General features: G+C 37.4%; 1 protein-coding gene across 2 annotated transcripts in view; it reads left to right on the forward strand.

Annotated features, from left to right (window-relative positions):
- Positions 1-13,781, forward strand: part of NFXL1 (nuclear transcription factor, X-box binding like 1) — a 69,942-nt gene extending 56,161 nt beyond the window's left edge. For both annotated transcript variants that reach the window (XM_004382932.2, XM_023737382.1), the window contains exons 20-23: positions 1,611-1,715; positions 5,396-5,482; positions 6,264-6,317; positions 12,042-13,781. In XM_004382932.2, coding sequence (XP_004382989.1) covers positions 1,611-1,715; positions 5,396-5,482; positions 6,264-6,317; positions 12,042-12,215 — 420 coding nt within the window. In that variant the 3' untranslated portion in view covers positions 12,216-13,781. The remainder of the gene's footprint in view (positions 1-1,610; positions 1,716-5,395; positions 5,483-6,263; positions 6,318-12,041) is intronic.
- The last annotated feature ends 5,103 nt before the right edge of the window (positions 13,782-18,884 follow it).

Consider the following 18,884-nt stretch of genomic DNA (forward strand, 5'->3'; position numbering starts at 1 on the left):
TAGTTTGGAATGATCTAAAAGTAGACAAGTGAATTTCATCGTGTATAGTAATTCTTTCTAGTCTATGGCTTCTTGACATGTGCATCAGAATCACTTCAAGGGCTTGCTCAAATACAATGCTGGGCTCCACCTCCACCAGAGTTTCTCATTTTTTAGATCTGGAGTAGGGCCCAAGAATTTACATTCTAGTAAGCTCTTATGCAATGGTGATATTGGTTCATGACTCAAGTTATGCTTAGTATCAGCTAAGACATATCTCACTTTAAATCTTGAGTAGATATTTTGTACTCAGAGTTAAGATATGGAATTCTGATTAATTCTTGTTTATTTTCTGTTTCCTTCCTTCTTCCTCCTCATCCTGTATATTTCTTGTGGGCAGGGAGTATGTCTTATTTGTCGTTGTATCCAGTGCATGGTTTCCTCATTGTACATAGTGGGCAGTTGGTCAGTGTTTATTGAATGTGAATGGAAGAATGAAGTATGAGAATGGCTTAGGCATCTCCTTCCAGTTCTGCTACTTCTCTGATATATACTGTATGTGTCTTCTGGACTGTTTAATTAGGTTTGAATTTAGCTATATGAAAATACAGAGGTCCCATTAAGAACAGCATCTTTAAACTGAGCCCATACATAGGTTGTCACTTTTAAAGTTATTTCTGAATTTGGTTTTACCATCTCCATGCAGGCTTTTCTGCTTTTTGCTAGGGCATGTTGTTTAATGTTTCTGGAACTCAAATTGTTCATACATAAAATGAGGGTAATGGTAATACCAACTTCAGAGTGTTTTCTGAATATTAACTGAGTTAATAACATGTAAAGGTCTTAGGACAGTGCTTAGAGTATGGTAAACACTATGTATGTGCTTGCTATGGTGATGAAGGCATGGGTATTTTATTCACAAACAATATTGTTTTGAAAGTTTAACTCTTTAAGGGGAGTTTTTCTTATTATTGGGATTAAAATGGAACATAAAATGGATTATAGTTAAAAACAACACGTAGAGATCATGGCAATTACTGAGTTGGTTTGGCTATGTAAATAATATATTTTAATATGTAATGGCAAGAATAAATGTTTTAGAGTAAAAGGTTAAGCAGTTGTAACAAGGTACCATAATGTAGTGGCTTAAGCACCAGCAAGTTTCTTTCTTTCTCATGTGACAGTACAGGGAAGGTAGGCAGGTTACTGTGCTTTCTGTTTTCATCCAGGGAGCTAAGTGAGTGGGCAGCTCTGTTGTCTTTGATGTATACTTTCCATTATTGCTGCAGATGTCATCGTTTCCAGCACGTGGGGAAAGGTAGAGCACAAATGTATGTTCTTAAAATGCTTTAAGGTAGAAATGACTTATGCTTACATTTCGTTCACCAAAACATAGTCACATGGCTGTACCTAGCTGCAACAGTGGCTGTGACATGTACTCTTAAAGTAGAGCAGGGGAGAATATTAACATTTTTGTGTAATTGACGTAATTTGTGTTTAAAAGAAAAAAAGTCAACAGATTAGCCAGGATTAATTGACCCTGCTGTGATGTACTCATTCTTATAGTAGTTGTTGTGGAAGGAAGGGGAGTATGGCCAATATGAAAATGCTTTATTTTGGTTTTATTTTAGCTTCCTTGTGGTCATAGATGCAAAGAGATGTGCCATCCTGGTGAATGTCCTTTTAATTGCAATCAGAAGGTAAAACTTAGATGTCCTTGCAAGAGAATAAAAAAGGTAAATATTGTAAGTTATTGAAAATACTTCTCTGTGTAAGTTTTTTTTTTGTCTATATGTTTTTGTTGTTCTTTGGCTTTATTTCTTACCTTTTAATTTTAAGATCTTATTTCTTAGAATCTTTTTATTACTGTTAAAATTAGCATATCTATTTATTTAAATGCTTATTTTAAAAATCAGCTTTGGCAATTTAGTTTTCGGCAATTTAATAATAAAGCTTATCTTGTGTTGCAACCAAGTTCATTGCCCCTTTTTGGATAGAACTAATGTGCTCTAGATTTGAGTTCTTTGAAGTAAAACCCAATATGAGTGATAAAGTGAGTTTTATGGTTTAAGAAGTGGTCTGGGATTAATCTTTGTTGCTCCTATTTGTGAAACTGGTTTTTGCCATCACTATTATCCTTTGAAAATGTTGCCTTAACAAGATATCATATGCACAGCATTATAAGAGAACTTTCAAACTCAGAATTAACTTTAGAATGAAATAGTGGTAATGAAAGAGTAGAAGGGCAAAAACTAATGATTGGAAGGCTGATGGAAATAAACTCTGTGCTGTTCAGCAAAACTTATGATAGAAAAGAGTTCCACTAAATTCTCAAATGTCAGTGTCCTAATGGTCTTTGTTTCTCATTTTCCTTGACTTTCCTGTTGACAGTGCTGACTCCTTTAAAATTGTTTCCTTTCTTGACCTCTGATTTACCCTACTTAGATTGTAACTCCTCTTTTTCCTTCATATTCCTGTGGGCATTCCCTAAATTGTATATAGTCTCCTTTTTCTTCTCTTTAAATTCTTTCCTTTAGAGGATTCACTCTTTCATTTATCCATTCAACAAATATTTATTTAGGATATTTTATAGGTGCTTTGCTTCTCATTTATTTTTACAGCTCCCAGTATAATTTCTTGAGTAGGTAACTTCTGAATTTAAATTTATAGTTGTGACCTCTCTGGAGTTGAATCCCTAAATTTTATGTATTTAAATTAGACCACCTTTACATAAAAATCAATACTTAGTCAAGCCATTTCTTATCTGAGAAAATGTCTTGTAAGGTTTTCTCCAGTCTCATGTCATTGCCCAAAACTTAGGCTGCCCAAGTGCTGCTTGCCACCCATTAGAACATCTAGCTCTTTCCTAGACTTTGTCAGCAGCTTCATAACTGATTTCCTTGTCTCTAATCATGCTACTTCCCTGATTGAAATTCTTCAATAGTTTATCACGTATTTCTATAAGAAATATATATGTATATGTATGTTCAGACTCCGCATATAAGGGAATCTCTGATATGACCTTTGCCTACTTGTCCAGTCTCATTCCCTAGCATTCATCTCCGTTAACTGTCACTTAAAGTATCCTAACATATGCTGTATTCCCCCTTTTGTCTGTAGAAGTGTATATATTCCTTCTTCTGTGTAAGATACAATGTTTTTTCTTTTACCCCTTTGATATTAAGGGTCCTGCTTATACTCCAGTGCAAGCATTTCTTCTTTTGTGAAGGTCTTTCCTGACTGCCTTCAGAAGACTTAGGTGTTCCTTTTGGCTTTCATTATACTAAGTTTATAACTTTGTAATTTGTGTCTATAACCTTGTTTCCTCATCTTTAAAATAGTTTGTCTGTGGATTTATTGGAAGAGATAAAATAGGTAATGCATATATAGCATTTAGCTTAATGACCACTATGCTTAATAAATAACCACCTGTTGCTGTCGAGTCAACTCTTTAACAGCGGCCCCATCTGTATCAGAGTAGAACTGTGCTCCATAGGCTTTTTAGTGGTGGATTTTTCGAAAGTAGATAGCCAGGCCTTTCTTTCGAGGTGCTGCTGAGTGGACTTGAATCTTTAACCTTTCAGTTAACAGCTGAACATGTTAACCGTTTGCACCATCAGGGTCACTCATGCTTAATGAATAGTAGCTATTATTGTTGTTATTACTTAGCACTTTTCAAATTATAAGTTATCTTCCTATTATACTCTTTTCCTTTTTGTGTCCCCTGCTCATAGTACAGTGCTTAGCACGTATCAGATACTCTGTAAGTACATTTTGAATGAGAAAAGATGTGATCCTTCTTCCAGGCTGATAGACTTAATGTCTACAAACACCCAATGCTTATTTCTGTCTCTAATGTTTGTTCATGTTATTTTTCCTCTGTCTGGACTATTTTTGGAGGACAGAATTGTGTTTCCCACCATTTTTAATCAAAAATGAACTGTGGGGGAAAACCCACTCTAATTAATAAAATGCAATACCATAAAGTGCGTTCACTTAAAGTATATGCGCTTCATTCATAGGATTTGATGATGTCATTTTTTAATTGTGGTAGATTTGAAGTTAAAAAAACTGGCATTTGAGAGTGTGGTGAGAAAGGAAAAACTGATACAAATAGGTACACTTAGAACAAATGTGACATTTGACAGCAAGAAATAGGGAATGAATAAAAGGTAGATGTCTTAGTTTCTTAGTGCTGCTGTAACAAAAATACTGCAAGTGGGTGGCTTTAACAAACACATTTATTTTCTCCTAATTTAGAAGGCTGGAAGTCTGAATTCAGGGCACTGGTTCTAGAGGAAGGCTTTCTCTCTCTGTTGGCTCTGGGGGAAGGTCCTTGTCTCTTTTCAGCTTCTGTTCTTGGTTCCTTGGAGATCTTAATGTGGCGTGGCATCTGCCTTTCTCCTGTCTCTGCTCCCTGCTTGTATCTGTGCCTAATCTGCTCTCAAAAGTGATGGCTTAAAACACATCCTGCACTGATGGCCTCGTTAACATAACAAAGAAAACCCTATTCCCAAATGGGATCACATCCACAGGTATAGGAGTTAGAATTTACAACGCATATTTTTGGGGGATACAGTTCAATTGACAGTAGTAAAAGAACTGCAAAGCAAAGTGTAAAGCTATTTAAAATGAAGACCACTGTTCTGTTCAACTCAGTAGGTTCATTATTACAACTAGTACAAACACTGATCATAGTATTGATGTCAAATCATCAAGAAAGACTAAATTAATTTTCACTTATTTCATTAAGGAGGCAGGGAAGTGCAAACATAGCTTTACAATGATTTTCATCTCAACTTATTAAAAAAAAAAAAAGTTTAATAGTTGAGAGAAAAATTTGTAGTTCTCCAGAAGAGTCTCTCGAACTGCCCTGAGATGGTAACCAGCTACCGGTGGCTATTTCAATTTGAATTTTAATTAAATAATTTTTATAAAATCAGTTCTCCAGTCACACTAGCCACATTTCAAGTGCTCAGTAACCACATATGATCAGTGCTGCTCTATTGAATAGTGTAGACAGAAAACACTCCTATCGCCCTCAAAAGTTCTGTTGGATAACATTGCTCTAGGACATTTTCTTCCCTGGACGTTTTTAAGAGTAAAAAGAAACTTCAATAAAGAATAAAAGGAAAATTGGAGCAAGTTGATAGTGGCACACAGTAAATACTTACAAATGACTTCCAAGCTTACGGTATTTTTTTTTTTTGCAGTTAAGAGAAAATAAAGAAATAATCACTATTTGAACCAAGACGTTTAATGCTTACAGCCTTGTCATCTTTAAATATTAATGAACATGGCTGTTAAATAACATGTATAACGTTAAATTAGGGAATTTTTGCTTTTTTAATGGCGTACGCTTAGGACTTTGAGGGAATTAAACCTTTTTTAAATCTGAAATTTGGATTATTTGTAGGATTTGCAGTGCAATAAAGTACGTGAAAATCAGGTTTCGATAGAATGTGATGCAACATGCAAGGAAATGAAGCAGAAAGCATCTGAGGTATTGTCTTGTTAAATATCATTTTTAATGTGCTAATGGCATTTTCCTGTTACATGGGAATTAATGTTTATTTACTTATTAAAAACATAACTTGAAATTTCATCTTTTTGCTTTTTATAATAGGCTTATTTTGAATCTTCAGCATGCTTTTTATTGCCTGGCTTTCCATCCTTTCTACCAGTTTTAGTGTATATGCTCTGGGACATAATTGTCAATCATAACATTAGCTAAGCCTTCTGAAAATTAGATTAAAATAATACAAAAATAAGATTCTGTGATTCTTTGCTGTTCGGGTTATTTAGTCTCACTGTTTCCTTCTGTCAATCCATTCAATGAATAAACTCTTGATTTCATTTGCACTAAGGACTCCCTTCTAGATAGGACATTGAAGTTAAATGATCAGTCTGCACTCTAGAGAAATGATGGTATTTACTAATTGACTACAGATTCTCAATATAGTAACTCAAGAAAAAGAAATCTAGTTCTAAAAGTATTTCACTTTACAGTGTTTTAACTCTTTAAATTGTGATCTGACATCTGTTTATCACAGATGTTAAGCTGAAATGTTTATATAAGGTGTAATACTTCTCTTCCTGCTAAATTTATTAGACAGCGCCTTGGTGACATTTCTCACTATAACATTTTCATTTCTTTGAATAATTTCCAGTTTAAAGCTTCCAAACATTCTTATGGTTAGGGGAGTCTGGGTAGGAAGACGTTAAAATTCTATGTAAAATTTGATGGTTACAAGGTTAATTTACTTTTAAATGTATATAAACAGATAAAGGAAGCAGAAGCCAAAGCTGCTCTTGAAGAGGAAAAACGAAGACAACAGGTAACTAAACGACACAACCAGATTTACATCTCTTGGCATCACTGTTTTTGTGCAAGCACAGTATATTCCAAGTACAAACTGGGGGGCTAGTCAACCCTAATCTGAACTGAAAATAATATATATAGTTCTTTCAAAACAAAAATCAGCCATTCACTTCTTCCAGATATACTGAAACTTTGAGGAGGCACGAGATCTCGTATATTCTCAGATACTTTGTATTTTCCAGTATACTTCCTCGCCAATTTTATCCATTCTCCAGCCATAAAAATTTGAACTCCTTTTTTTTGTAGGGGAGGTGAAGGGAGCAGCATTCAATTCAAGGCATTGCTTGGAGCTCATGTCCTCATTCATCTAAAAATACTTGAGTTCTGTTTTACTCAGTTGCAGATTATCTGCGACAAATAATGTGTTATTTGCTAGTCCATAAACCCAAATCAAACCAGCTACCTTCAAGTTGATTTCAACTCATGTGAACCCCATATGTTGCAGAGTAGAACTGAGCTCCATAGGGTTTTCATGGCTGTGACCTTTTGGAAGCAGATATCTAGGCTTTTCTTTCGAGGTGCCTCCTGGGTGGGTTTGAACTGCCAACATTTTGGTTAGTAGTTGAGCGCTTAACCATTTGTGTTAGCCAGGGACTCCTTACAAGCCAATTCATTTGTCTTAATAATACATATTCTTTATTTCCCTGTTAGATTCTTTAATGCAGGGTTGTTATCTGTTCTTTGTTATTACCTGGGTAACAAATACATTCCTGATACTCCCTGTTTCTCAAATACTGTGTTGATCATACACTCCAAACAGTGGCTTAACTTACTAATAGTGACGTGTAATTGTCAGTGTGAGATGCTTTATATTTATCAAGCATGGTCTGTTACATGCTAAATTGCTACCTTTATGAATGACTTTAAGGAAGGATATTAGGAAGAGTTCATGTAACCAGGATGACCTCTCATAATTTATGGTTCTGTAAAATTGACTTGACTGATAATCCTAAAAATAAGTTACCGGAACTAATATAGTCAGCCCTCCGTATCCACGGGTTCTGCATCTGCAAATTCAACTAACTGCGGATGAAAAAAAAAAAATTCCAAAAAGCAAAACTTGAATTTACTGCACACCAAGCACTACACTGAATCCACAAGAATGAAGTGATGTGTAGGCATACCCTGCCGTAGCTTCCCGCCATTCCACAGCTCCTCAGTCCCTTGCCAGCACTTGTTTTGAGCGTGCACCCTTTGTTTCTATGAAAAAATGACTTGCAGAAAGCAATTAAGTGGTCAGAGCAATCCCTCAAAGGCTAGGTGTGAGGGAGTTGAGGAGAGTGAGAGGAAGGAGTTTAAGGCTAGTAAGGGATGGCTGGCTAGCTGTGTAAAGCACTACAGCCTCCAGAATTTAAAGATCATGAAGAATCAGCGTTAGCTGATGCAGCACAGTATCAGCATTCCCGGAAGAGCCTAAGAAACTCATAGAAGAGAAAGGCTACCTCCCAAAGCAAATCTTCTATTGTGATGAAACAACTGTTTACATAACATTTACATTATATTAGGTACTATAACTAATCTGAACCAAAAAAACAAACCTGTTGTGTCAAGTTGATTCTGACTCATAGCGACCCTGTAGGACAGAGTAGAACTGGGTTTCCAAGGAGCAACTGGTGGATTCAAACTACCAACTTTCTGGTTAGCAGCTGAGCTCTTAATCATTGAGGTACCAGGGCTCCATAAGTAATCTAGAGATGATTTAAAGAATACAGGAGGATGTGCATAGGTTATATGCAGAGACTATACCATTTTTTATAAGGGACTTGAGCATCCTCGGATTTTGATATCTTCAAGGGGTCCTGGAACCAGTCCCCATGGATACCAACAGACAATTGTGTGGTAAAACATGGCTTCTCTGGAAATTCTGGGAGACTAAATTGTTAGGATTAGTTTAGGGTGTTCCCCCCTCCCCAGAAACTACTATAAATGGAAATCTTAAATATATTTCCTATTTACTGACCTTCTAAACAGAACATATAAAACATAATTTAAAGTATACTTGTTGACTGTGGATCATCATTTAAGTAAGTTATTTTACTGTTTCATTCGTTCTCAAACTTGATTGCTTTTAAGACATTTTGGGCTTTTTCTTTGTATCAGAAACCACTTGAGAATATGTTATTTTGGCTTATGGAAAAAGGCCATTTTGCATTTTTTAATGAGATGGAGAAACAAATCACCAACTTCATATGGAAAGGGAGGAGGTCCCAGAGAAGTAAAGCATTACTCAAGAAGAAGAACAAAGTGGGAGGCTTCACACTACCTGATTTTAGAACCTATTATACCACCATGGTAGTCAGAACAGCCTGGTACTGGTACAACAACAGATACATAGACTAATGGAACAGAATTGAGAATCCAGACATAGATTTATCTACCTATGAGCAGCTGATATTTGACAAAGGCCCAAAGTCCGTTAATTGGGGAAAAGACAGTTTCTTTAACAAATGGTGCTGACATAACTGGATATCCATCTGCAAAAAACTGAAACAAGACTCGTAGCTCACACCATGCACAAAAACTAACTCAAAATGGATCATCAAAGACCTGAATATAAAATCGAAAACGATAAAGATCATGGAAGAAAAAATAGGGATGCTGGGAGCCCTAATACATGGCATAAACAGAATGCAAACCATAAGTAACAATGCACAAACATCAGAAGAGAAATTAGATGACTGGGAGCTCTTAAAAATCAAACACTTAGGCTCATCAAAAGACTTCACCAAAAGAGTAGAGACAGTCTTCAGACTGGGAAAAAATTTTTGGCTACGATGGATCCAATCAGCATCTAATCTTAAAAATCTACAAAATACTGCAAAACCTCAACAACCAAAAACACCAGTAACCCAGTTAAAAAATTGGCACAGGATATGAACGGACCCTTTGCCAAAGAAGATGTTAGGTGGCTAACAGACACGTGAAGAAATGCTCATGATCATTAGCCATTAGAGAAATGCAGATCAAAACTACAATGAGATACCATCTCACCCCAACAAGGCTAGCATTAATCCAAAAAACAAAATAATAAATATTGGAGAGGTTGTGGAGAAGACACTGGAACACTTATACACTGTTGGTGGGAATGTAAAATGGTACAACCACTTTGGAAGTCGATTGGGCACTTCTTAAAAAGCTAGAAATAGAAGTACCATATGATCCAGCAATCCCACTCCTTGGAATATATCCTAGAGAAATAAGAGCCGTCACACGAATAGATACACACACCCATGTTCATTGCAGCACTGTTCATGATAGCAAAAAGATGGAAACAACCTAGGTCCCCATCAGTGGACAAATGGATAAACAAATTATGGTATATTCATACAATGGAATACTACGCAACAATAAAGAACAACGATGAATCTGTGAAACATAACATGGAGGCAGCTGGAGGTCATTATGCTGAGTGAATTTAGTCAGTCACAGAAGGACAAATACTGTATAAGACCACTATTATAAGAACTCACGAAAAGATTTAAACACAGAAGAAAACATGCTTTGATGGTTATAAGGGTGGTGAGGGAGGGAGGGTAAGGGTTATTCCCTAACTAGATAATAGACAAGAATTATCTTAGGTGAAGGGAAGGACAGCACACACTACATGGGGAAGTCAGCACAGTGAGACTAAACCAAAGCTAAGAAGTTTCCTGAATACAACCAAACACTTAGAGGGACAGAGTAGCAGGGGCAGAGGTCTGGGGACCATGCTTTCAGGGGACATCTAGGTCAGTTGGTGTAACAAAGTTTATTAAGAAAATGTTCTGCATCCCACCTGGTGAGTGGTGCCTGGGGTCTTAAAAGCTAGTGAGCGGCCATCTAAGATGCCTCAGTTGGTCCCAACCCACTTGGAGTAAAGGAGAATGAAGAACACCAAAGTCACAAGGAGAGTATTAGCCCAAGAGACGGGAAGGGCCACATAAACTGGAGACGGCATCAGCCTGAAACCAGAAGAACTAGATGGTGCCTGGCTACCACCAATGACTGCCCTGACAGGGAACACACAGAGAGTCCCTGATGGAGCAGGAGGAAAGTGGGCTGCAGAACTCTAATTCTAGTAAAAAGACTAAATGGTCTGCCTGAGACTGGAGGAACCCCAGAAAGCATGGCCCCCGGACTCTTTGTCAACCCAGCACTGAAACCATTCCCCAGGCCAAGTCTTCAGACAAAGATTAGACTGGACTATGGGACATAAAATGATACTGGTGAAGAGAGTGCTTCTTAGTTCAAGTAGATACATGAGACTAAATGGGCAGCTACTGTCCGCAGGTGAGATGAGAAGGCAGAGAGGGTCAGGAGCTGGTAGAATGGACACGAGAAATCAGGGGTGGAAAGGAGGAACGTGCTGTCACAGTATAGGGAGAACAATTAAAGGTCACATAACAATGTATGTATACATTTTTGTATGGGAGACTAACTTGAATTGTAAACTTTGACTTAAAGTCCAACAATGAAATCTTTTTTAAAAGCCATTTGTATTGAATGTATGATTGTGTCTTCAAATGTAGTTTATATCACAATAATGGATATGTTAACTGAAATTTACATTTCCTTCTATTAAATAAATATTTAGAGTATTGTGTGGGTATTACACATATATTTTAGTTAATAATTATGTTATACTAGTATACCTAAAAATAAGAAAAATTTAATAAGTTCTAAGCAATAGAAAAGGAGCCCTGGTGACATAGTGGTTAAAGTGCTTGGTGGCTAACCACAAGGTCCACAGTTCAAACCCACCAGCCGACTCCTTGGGAGAAAAATGTGGCAGTCTGCTTCCGTAAAGCTTTGCAGCCTTGGAAACCCAATGAAACAGTTCTGCTTTTGTCCTATAGGGTCACTAATAATCGGAATTGACTCGACGGCAGTGGGTTTGGTTTGGTTTTTAAGCGTTAGAATAAAAATCCACATTTTATAATGAATATAATCCACTTGTTCTTTAGGTGCAGTGGTTAAGAGCTTAGCTACTAACCAAAATGTCGTCAGTTCAAATCCACTAGCTGTTGCTTGGAAACCCTATGGGCATAGGGTCGCTATGAGTCGGAATTGACTTGACAGCAATGGCGTTTTTTTTTCTGGGTTATTCTTTTTCAGAGCAGTTTTTAATTCTATTTTTTAAAGTAGTCGTTTTGATTTAATGCTTGAAGCATATTTTTCCCCTGAAATATATGTTTTTAAATGTTATTTGATAAAGAGAAGAATCAAGTTCTGGCAACTTTTTCCTCTGTACTCAGTTGAATATCTTCCCTGTAAGCCACTAATGTTTATTACTAGCATTAGTGATAGAGCTGTAGGTATTTTTGTTCTGTCTGGGCATCTCTTAGCACTTGATAAGAGCTGCATGTTGTAGAGCCCCAGTAAATGAAATAGAAAACCAAGGTCTGTATTTTAGGACAATTTGATTTAATCAGATGTTTCTATATTTAGAATCAAAATCAGGCCTACGGTCTGAAATTATCTCTTCTATTTACTATTTACTCTTCAGTTCCATTTCTGCTTTCCTAAACTCTGAATTTGTTGAATATAGTCAGCAGTGGAGTGAGTTTTTTAAAATCAAATTAATATATTTATTATGAACCATTACTATTAAAATATTTTCTAAATTTATTTTTATTTAAATGAAAAATTTCAAATTGATGTATGTATTGAATTTAATTAAAATGATACTGTTTTGATTTAGGCCGAACTGGAGGCTTTTGAAAACAGACTGAAAGGTCGTCGAAAGAAGAACAGGAAAAGAGATGAAGTAGCAGTTGAGTTGTCACTGTGGCAAAAATATAAATATTATCTCCTTCCAGTGTGTGGAGTTGTGCTTGTAGTGTTTGCATGGTCCATTGCTCGTGATGCAGATTAAAACTTTTGATCTTTTAATATACCTCAGATTAGATTTAGACAAATTGTTACATTTGGAATACGAGAAAGTGTATATTGTAGAACAAGGCATAATTCACATTCGTCTCTAGTCTCTTCCAGCTGTTGTTAGAAGGACAGAATGTTAAGCTTTATCTTAATTAGTATACTAGAAAGGGCAGTATAACAGTGTTTAAAGTAGAAAGCATGACTTAAACTTAAAAAAATATATATTTATTAGGCTTAGCTAGTGGCAGAATAACACGTTGTTCACTGTGCTTCCTTGTGTTAACATAGTTGTTTCATTTAATATTTCAAACCAACTTGTTTTTTTCTTTTCTGTAAAATTCAGATGAAACTGAGCCATTTATGCAGAAAGGAATATTTCTCAATGTTTTATGTACTTATTAAAGGAAATTTTTCTTTATCATGTAAGTTTGTACTTTCTTAAAAAAGTGATTCTCTAAAAGACCTCTTAAATTGTAAAACAGATTCCAGAAGTTGATTTATTAGTGAGGAATTTTATCAGTCATTGATATAGATTTTCATGTAATGTGTTCCTCAGAGGAAAATATAATTGTTTTTAACAAATGCCAGACTGGATTCCTCACACATGGCTATTTCTTGTGTAAGAAACTTTTAACTGAAGTTGGCATGTTTTGTAAAACTTAAGTCTTTTCAAAATCATAATAAAAGGAAACTGATATTTATGAGCAATATGTGCTGAGCACAGGTCTTATGAGCTTTATGCACTTTATTTCTCCTTACCACCATCCGATGAGATAAATAGATTTCAGCTGGACATAATCAGTTCTTACAAAAACAAACTAATAGGGAAATATCAGTAAGACAAATCTGTTTGAATTGTAAGTCATTTTAAATAGTTCTATTTAATTTTTGTATGTTTTTTTAATTAAATTTTTCATACTACGTTTGTAATCTAGAACATTTATTATTTGATATATTCAGAAACCTTTAATTTTAAGTTAGGCATTAGTATCAAGTATAAAACTCTTAATAGTTGATGTAGAACATAGTCATTGATAGACAATAGGAAGTGGTAGAAGTGTGTTTTAAATGGAAGTACAAAGGATTATTTCAATTTTGCTACATTTAACTCAGTTTTTATTTTAATGTCATGTACATTAGTCAAGTCTTAATTGGTTTCTAGAATTAAAGGGCAGTTATTCCTCTCTTAATGGTTTTTTTTTTTTTACCTTTCCCAATTATAGAGTTACTGGGTTTGTGTATCAGAAGCTCTAAATCAGATCTGTGATGTTCAAGCCATTACTTTAATTTGCTCTAACTAAAATGAGTCTTAAGGAATATGAGTGACCAAGTTTCTACCTAGGGAGCTAGTATCATGTGTTTCAGAATCTTGGTCCATTAAACAAGCCTGAAATCTAGTAGCTTGTGTTTACATACCTTGTTTGCTGTACATAATATTTCTGAGACATTAATCCTCTAATACACCTTAAAAGTCATTGGCAACTGTCTTAGTCATCTAGTGCTGCTATAACAGAAATACCACAAGTGGATGGCTTTTAACAAAGAGAAATTTATTTCTTCACGGTAAAGTAGGCTAAAAGTTGAAATTCAGGGCGTTAGCTCCAGGGAGAGGCTTTCTCTGTCTATGGGCCTTCTCATCAATCTTTCCTTGGACTAGGAGCTTCTCCTTGCAGGGACCCCGGGTCCAAAGGACGTGCTTTGCTCCTGGCACTGCTTTTTTGGTGGTTTGAGGTCCCCTGTCTCTCTGCTTGCTTCACTCTTTTATATATCAAGAGATTGCCTCAGGACACAGTCCAGTCTTGTAGATTGAGTCCTGTCTCACTAACACAACTGCTGCCCATCCTCATTAACCTCATAGAGGCAGGATTTACAACATATAGGAAAATCACACAATACCGGGGATCTTGGCCCAGGCAAATGGATACATTTTTGGGCGGACATAATTCAATCTATGACATTCCACCCTTTGGCCCCCCCAAAAATCACATCCTTGCAGCATGCAAAACATATTCACCCTATCATATCAGCAAAAGTCCTAACTCCAAGTCCAAAATCCAAAAATTCATCTGTGAAATCTAGAATACAAGTTATCTGCTTCCAAAGGTACCATGGCAGAAAAGGCACAAGCTAGACATTTCCATTATAAATGGGAGAAACTGGAGGGAAAGAAGGGATAACAGGCAACTAGCAAGTCAACAGAACACATTACATTAACCCTCAAGGCTTTGAAAATAATCCTCTGTTCTTTGAGACAATTTATACAATGGCCCTGCCTTCCAGACTCTAGGTACTGGCCACGCTCTCCAGATTTTGAGTGGAGGTGCCTTGGCCCTGGGCTTCAGCTTCACCTTCAAGGCCCACTGGGCCAGCAACTCTGCTCCATTGGCTTTAGGCGTACCATTCTCCTAGTCCATCTGGGTGGCGACTTCACCCTTGGAAACCAGAGACCGTGGCTCCACCCTTTGAAGTCCTCGAGGTCATGGCCGTACCTTTTGAGACTGAGGCAGCTTGGCTTCTTGTGTTCTTGTCTCTTCAGCTTCTGCTTCCTGTGGCCTCTCAGCCCTCGGGCCTCACGCCCGCATCTGCCCTGCTGGGGCAAGTGTTCCAAAGCTCGGTAGCTTCCACTGATAAGTGCCTGGAGGTACCTGCCTCTGCAGCAGGAAGCCCTCTTGCTCTGTGCATTGGCAAGCCTAGCTCCACCGATAAGTGCCCAGAGGCACCCCACTCTGCCAGGAAGCCTCCTGCACAAAGGCACTCAGCTCTCTCGCTCCATGGGTCGGCTCCAAGGTGCTGGTCTTCTGGTTCTGCTGCTGCCACTGGTCCTCTATCCATTCACAGTTTCAAAGCCGCTTCCACGTTTTAGGTATCTGTTAGAGCAGCACGCCACTCTGTACCAAATTCTGTCGTAGTCATCTAGTGCTGCTATAAAGTGGGTGGCTTTAACAAAGAGATTTATTTCTTCATAGTAAAGTATGCTAAAAGTCCAAATTCAGGGTGTCAGTTCCAGGGGAAGGCTTTCTCTATCGGCCTTCTCATCAATCTTCCCCTGAAACTAGGAGCTTCTCTGCGCAGGGACCCCAGGTCTAAAGGATGCGCTCTGTTCCTGGCCCTGCTTTCTTGGTGGTATGAGGTCCTCCTCTCTCTCTGCTTGCTTTGCTCTTTTATATCTCAAGAGATTGCCTCAAGACACAATCCAGTCTTGCAGATCAAGTCCTGCCTCACTAACACAACTGCTGCCCATCCTCCCTCATTAACATCATAGAGGCAAGATTTACAACATATAGGAAAATCGCAGAATACCAGAAATCACGACCTAGCCGAACTGATACACACATTTTTGGGGGGGGACATAATTCAGTCCATGACAGGAACAATGGCTGGTTCCATACAAAATTTCAAAAGAATTTATTCTTAGCACTCCACACCACCATGGTGCTAGGTCCTCCCCACCTCAGGGGTCCCACAATGTCATTTGATGGCCTACATGCTACCTTTGGCCAGCATCCTGCCTAGTCTTCCCAGGATAATGCCCCCTCAGTGACAGTGACCACATGAGCAAAAAGTGAGATACTCAGTTCACAAAATTTGTGTGTATGTGTCAATCTATTCTAAGAGAAATCTTAGTTGTGGGATTAAGTCACATTATATTATTATAGCTAAGATTTTCACTATGTGCCAGGCACTTCACAAAGTGACATATAAATCTTAGTTTTTAATTCTTGAAACAAACCTAGTTTCCTCTGTTGTAAAATGAGAATGATAATAAACCCTCCTCATAAGGCTGCTATGGAGATTAAATAAATAATACGTAAAGGACTTTAAAATTGTCACAGGCACATAATAACAGCTCACACTAATGGGGCACTTACTATCATTTCTCTTATTGTCACCATTTACAGAAGAGGAAACTGAGGCTTATAGAAATTAACTTGCCTAAGGTCTCTCAAGTAGGAAGAGGCAGAACCGGAATTGGAACCCAAGCAGTCTACAGCCACACACTGACCTCCCTTACCTTCTGTAGCACAGTTACTAAAACTGATGAAAAAATGCTAAAGGAGTATAGCCTAGAATTACACTGTGAATTCATTCATTCATCAAGTATTTATTGAGCCCTACTGTATGGCTAGGCATGGTTTCCTGCTCTGGGGATAGAGCAGTAAACAAAACTGCATCGCTACCCTCATTGAGCTTTCATTCTAGTGAAGAATACAACAATAAACAAGTACTTAATACAATGACATGCTACTTGTTCATATGCTGAATTTTTCAGTGGGCTGGAATATGGTAGGTATGGATATATTTTTTTCTCCTTTTCATCTATTCTACATAAACTATTCCATCTCTGCAACAGGTAAATTTCCAGTTTTAATTTTTTTTTTTTTTTTGGTTATTTTAAAAGTTTTGTACCTTTTGATCTCAGCTAAAAGTACCACGTTCTAACTCCTAAAGCAAGTCCCACATTATTAAAATAGTTTAATATTTGTGTTTTTTAAATGAATTTATCCTACAAAACTGAAAATTCTGTAAGGACAGGAACTCTAAATGAGTATTAGTTGAATGAATAGCTAAATAGATAACCCATAGTGTTATTATTAGCTGTTGTTGAATTGGTCCCCGACTCATTGCCATGATGATCTCGGACTCACTGCCCCATGCACAAAGGAACTAAATGCCACCCATCGGGCCATTGTGATCCATAGGATTTTCATTGGCTGATTGTCAGAAGTAGAAGCTCTGCTGAAACCTGTTCATCATCATAGCAATACTCAAGCCTCCATCAACAGATGGGGGTGGTGGCCGTGCATGAGGTGCATTGGCTGCAACTCAAAACTGGGTCTCTCCTTATGGAAGGTGAGAATTATACCACTGAACTACCAATGCCACCAAGCCCTGGGGTAGTGTATCTGTTTTAACCACTGCTTGCCTATCATACTGGGATGCTGGCTACTCCTCTAAGATGTTTTTTACTGGTTCTCAAATTGTCTTCATTTGTTGTACTACTACTGTGTAATATGATGTAATATGTAATATGATGTGTGGCCAGAATTTAAATTCATCCTGTAAAATCACCCTTTCCACCATTCTAGAGGTAAATTCACTACCTTTAAGTTAATTTTTCCATAAATGTCTTCAAGATTTGTATGTTGTTTCTGGTTTGTTTTTCAGATTGTCTAATTAGTTGGATATATGTGTCAAATGCTAGACAATAAAAAATTCAAAAGGCTAGGAATGCTTCTTTTTGCAAAATTATTTTAGGAAACTGGATGATGGTTGTCACTTTAAAATAAGTTGACAAGTAAATGTGGCAAGTTTTTTTTTTTTTTTTTTTAAATGGAATAATGTGAATATTGCCCCAGGTCATTGAAGATTACTGTGAGCTCTCTGCATGTTCAAATTGGTTTGAATATGTTGTGAGAATTCTAATATTTTTATGACTCCCTACAAAACAAAAGTTTGTTACAAGGAGTATAAAGATGTCTAGCCTCTCGTTGATATACCATTACTCTGTAAAGGTATGCTAGTCTGTGGAAAAGCATGCAAAGAAATAACTTCAAGTATTCCCTCTGGTGATGCTGGTAACTAGAACTCGTTGGATTTTCTTGCTAAAAGGAACTTTAAGGATTGCTTAGTTTATACCATCAATGCAGTCAGCTTTATTTCTCAGAGGAGCACAGTATAGTAGGGGAAGAGAGAGGGAGACTGATAATACCCTGGTTATTTCAAACCCGTTGATTTAGCTACTTTAATTTCATAGTTCCCGTAATACCTCCACCAGAGGGCAGAAAGTGAAAGAGAAAGGAGGGAGGTGAAATAGAAAATCATACTTGGCTTCAGAATGCCTGTAGAAACCTTGGCCATTGAATCCCACCCTAATTTTATAGACTGGATTAACCTCTGTCAGAAAGACTACGTGATTTGCTCAAGGCAGAGCTAGCTGGCAGATAAACCTACTAGGCTCTTGATTCCCAGGCTGATGTCCCTGCCGTGATGATGTGTGATGAGGCAGGATCTCAGTAAGAAGAGCACAGTCCTGAAATCACCTTCAGGAGATCCCAGCTCAGCCCCTTGCTAGCTGTGTAACGTTAGGCTGGTTACCTCAACTCTAAACATGTCACATCTCTAAAATAAAGATGATAATAATAGTTGTTAGGTGCCATAGACTTGATTCCAACTCATAGTGACCCTATGTACAATGGAATGAAACATTGCCCAGTCCTGCGCCATCCTCACAATTGTTGCTATGTTTGAGCCCATTGTTGCAGCCACTGTGTCAATCCATCTCTTGGGGGTCTTCCTCTTTTTCGCTGACCCTCAACCAAGAATGATGTCTTTCTCCAGGGGCTGGTTCCTTCTGGTAGCGTGTCCCAAGTAAGCGAGGCAAAGTCTCACTACCCTTGCTTCTAAGGACCATCCTGGTTATTACCTACCTCATTAAGTAGCTGGTAGAATGAATTCATGTAAAGAGCTTAGCACAAAACCTGCCACATACTAACAGCTTAATTTTTGCTGTTATGATAAACTCAGATATTGGAGTCTAAATCTAATGTTAGAATAACACAGAGTCAATATTTCAGTCATCCTACTATACATATCCAGTGTTTTCTACCTTCAGATCTCATTTCAGAAACAAAATACTGATTTTCCCCCCATTTTTACAAATGTA

Source organism: Trichechus manatus, unplaced genomic scaffold (genome assembly GCF_000243295.1).
Source record: "Trichechus manatus latirostris isolate Lorelei unplaced genomic scaffold, TriManLat1.0 scaffold00101, whole genome shotgun sequence".
NCBI lineage: Eukaryota > Metazoa > Chordata > Mammalia > Sirenia > Trichechidae > Trichechus > Trichechus manatus.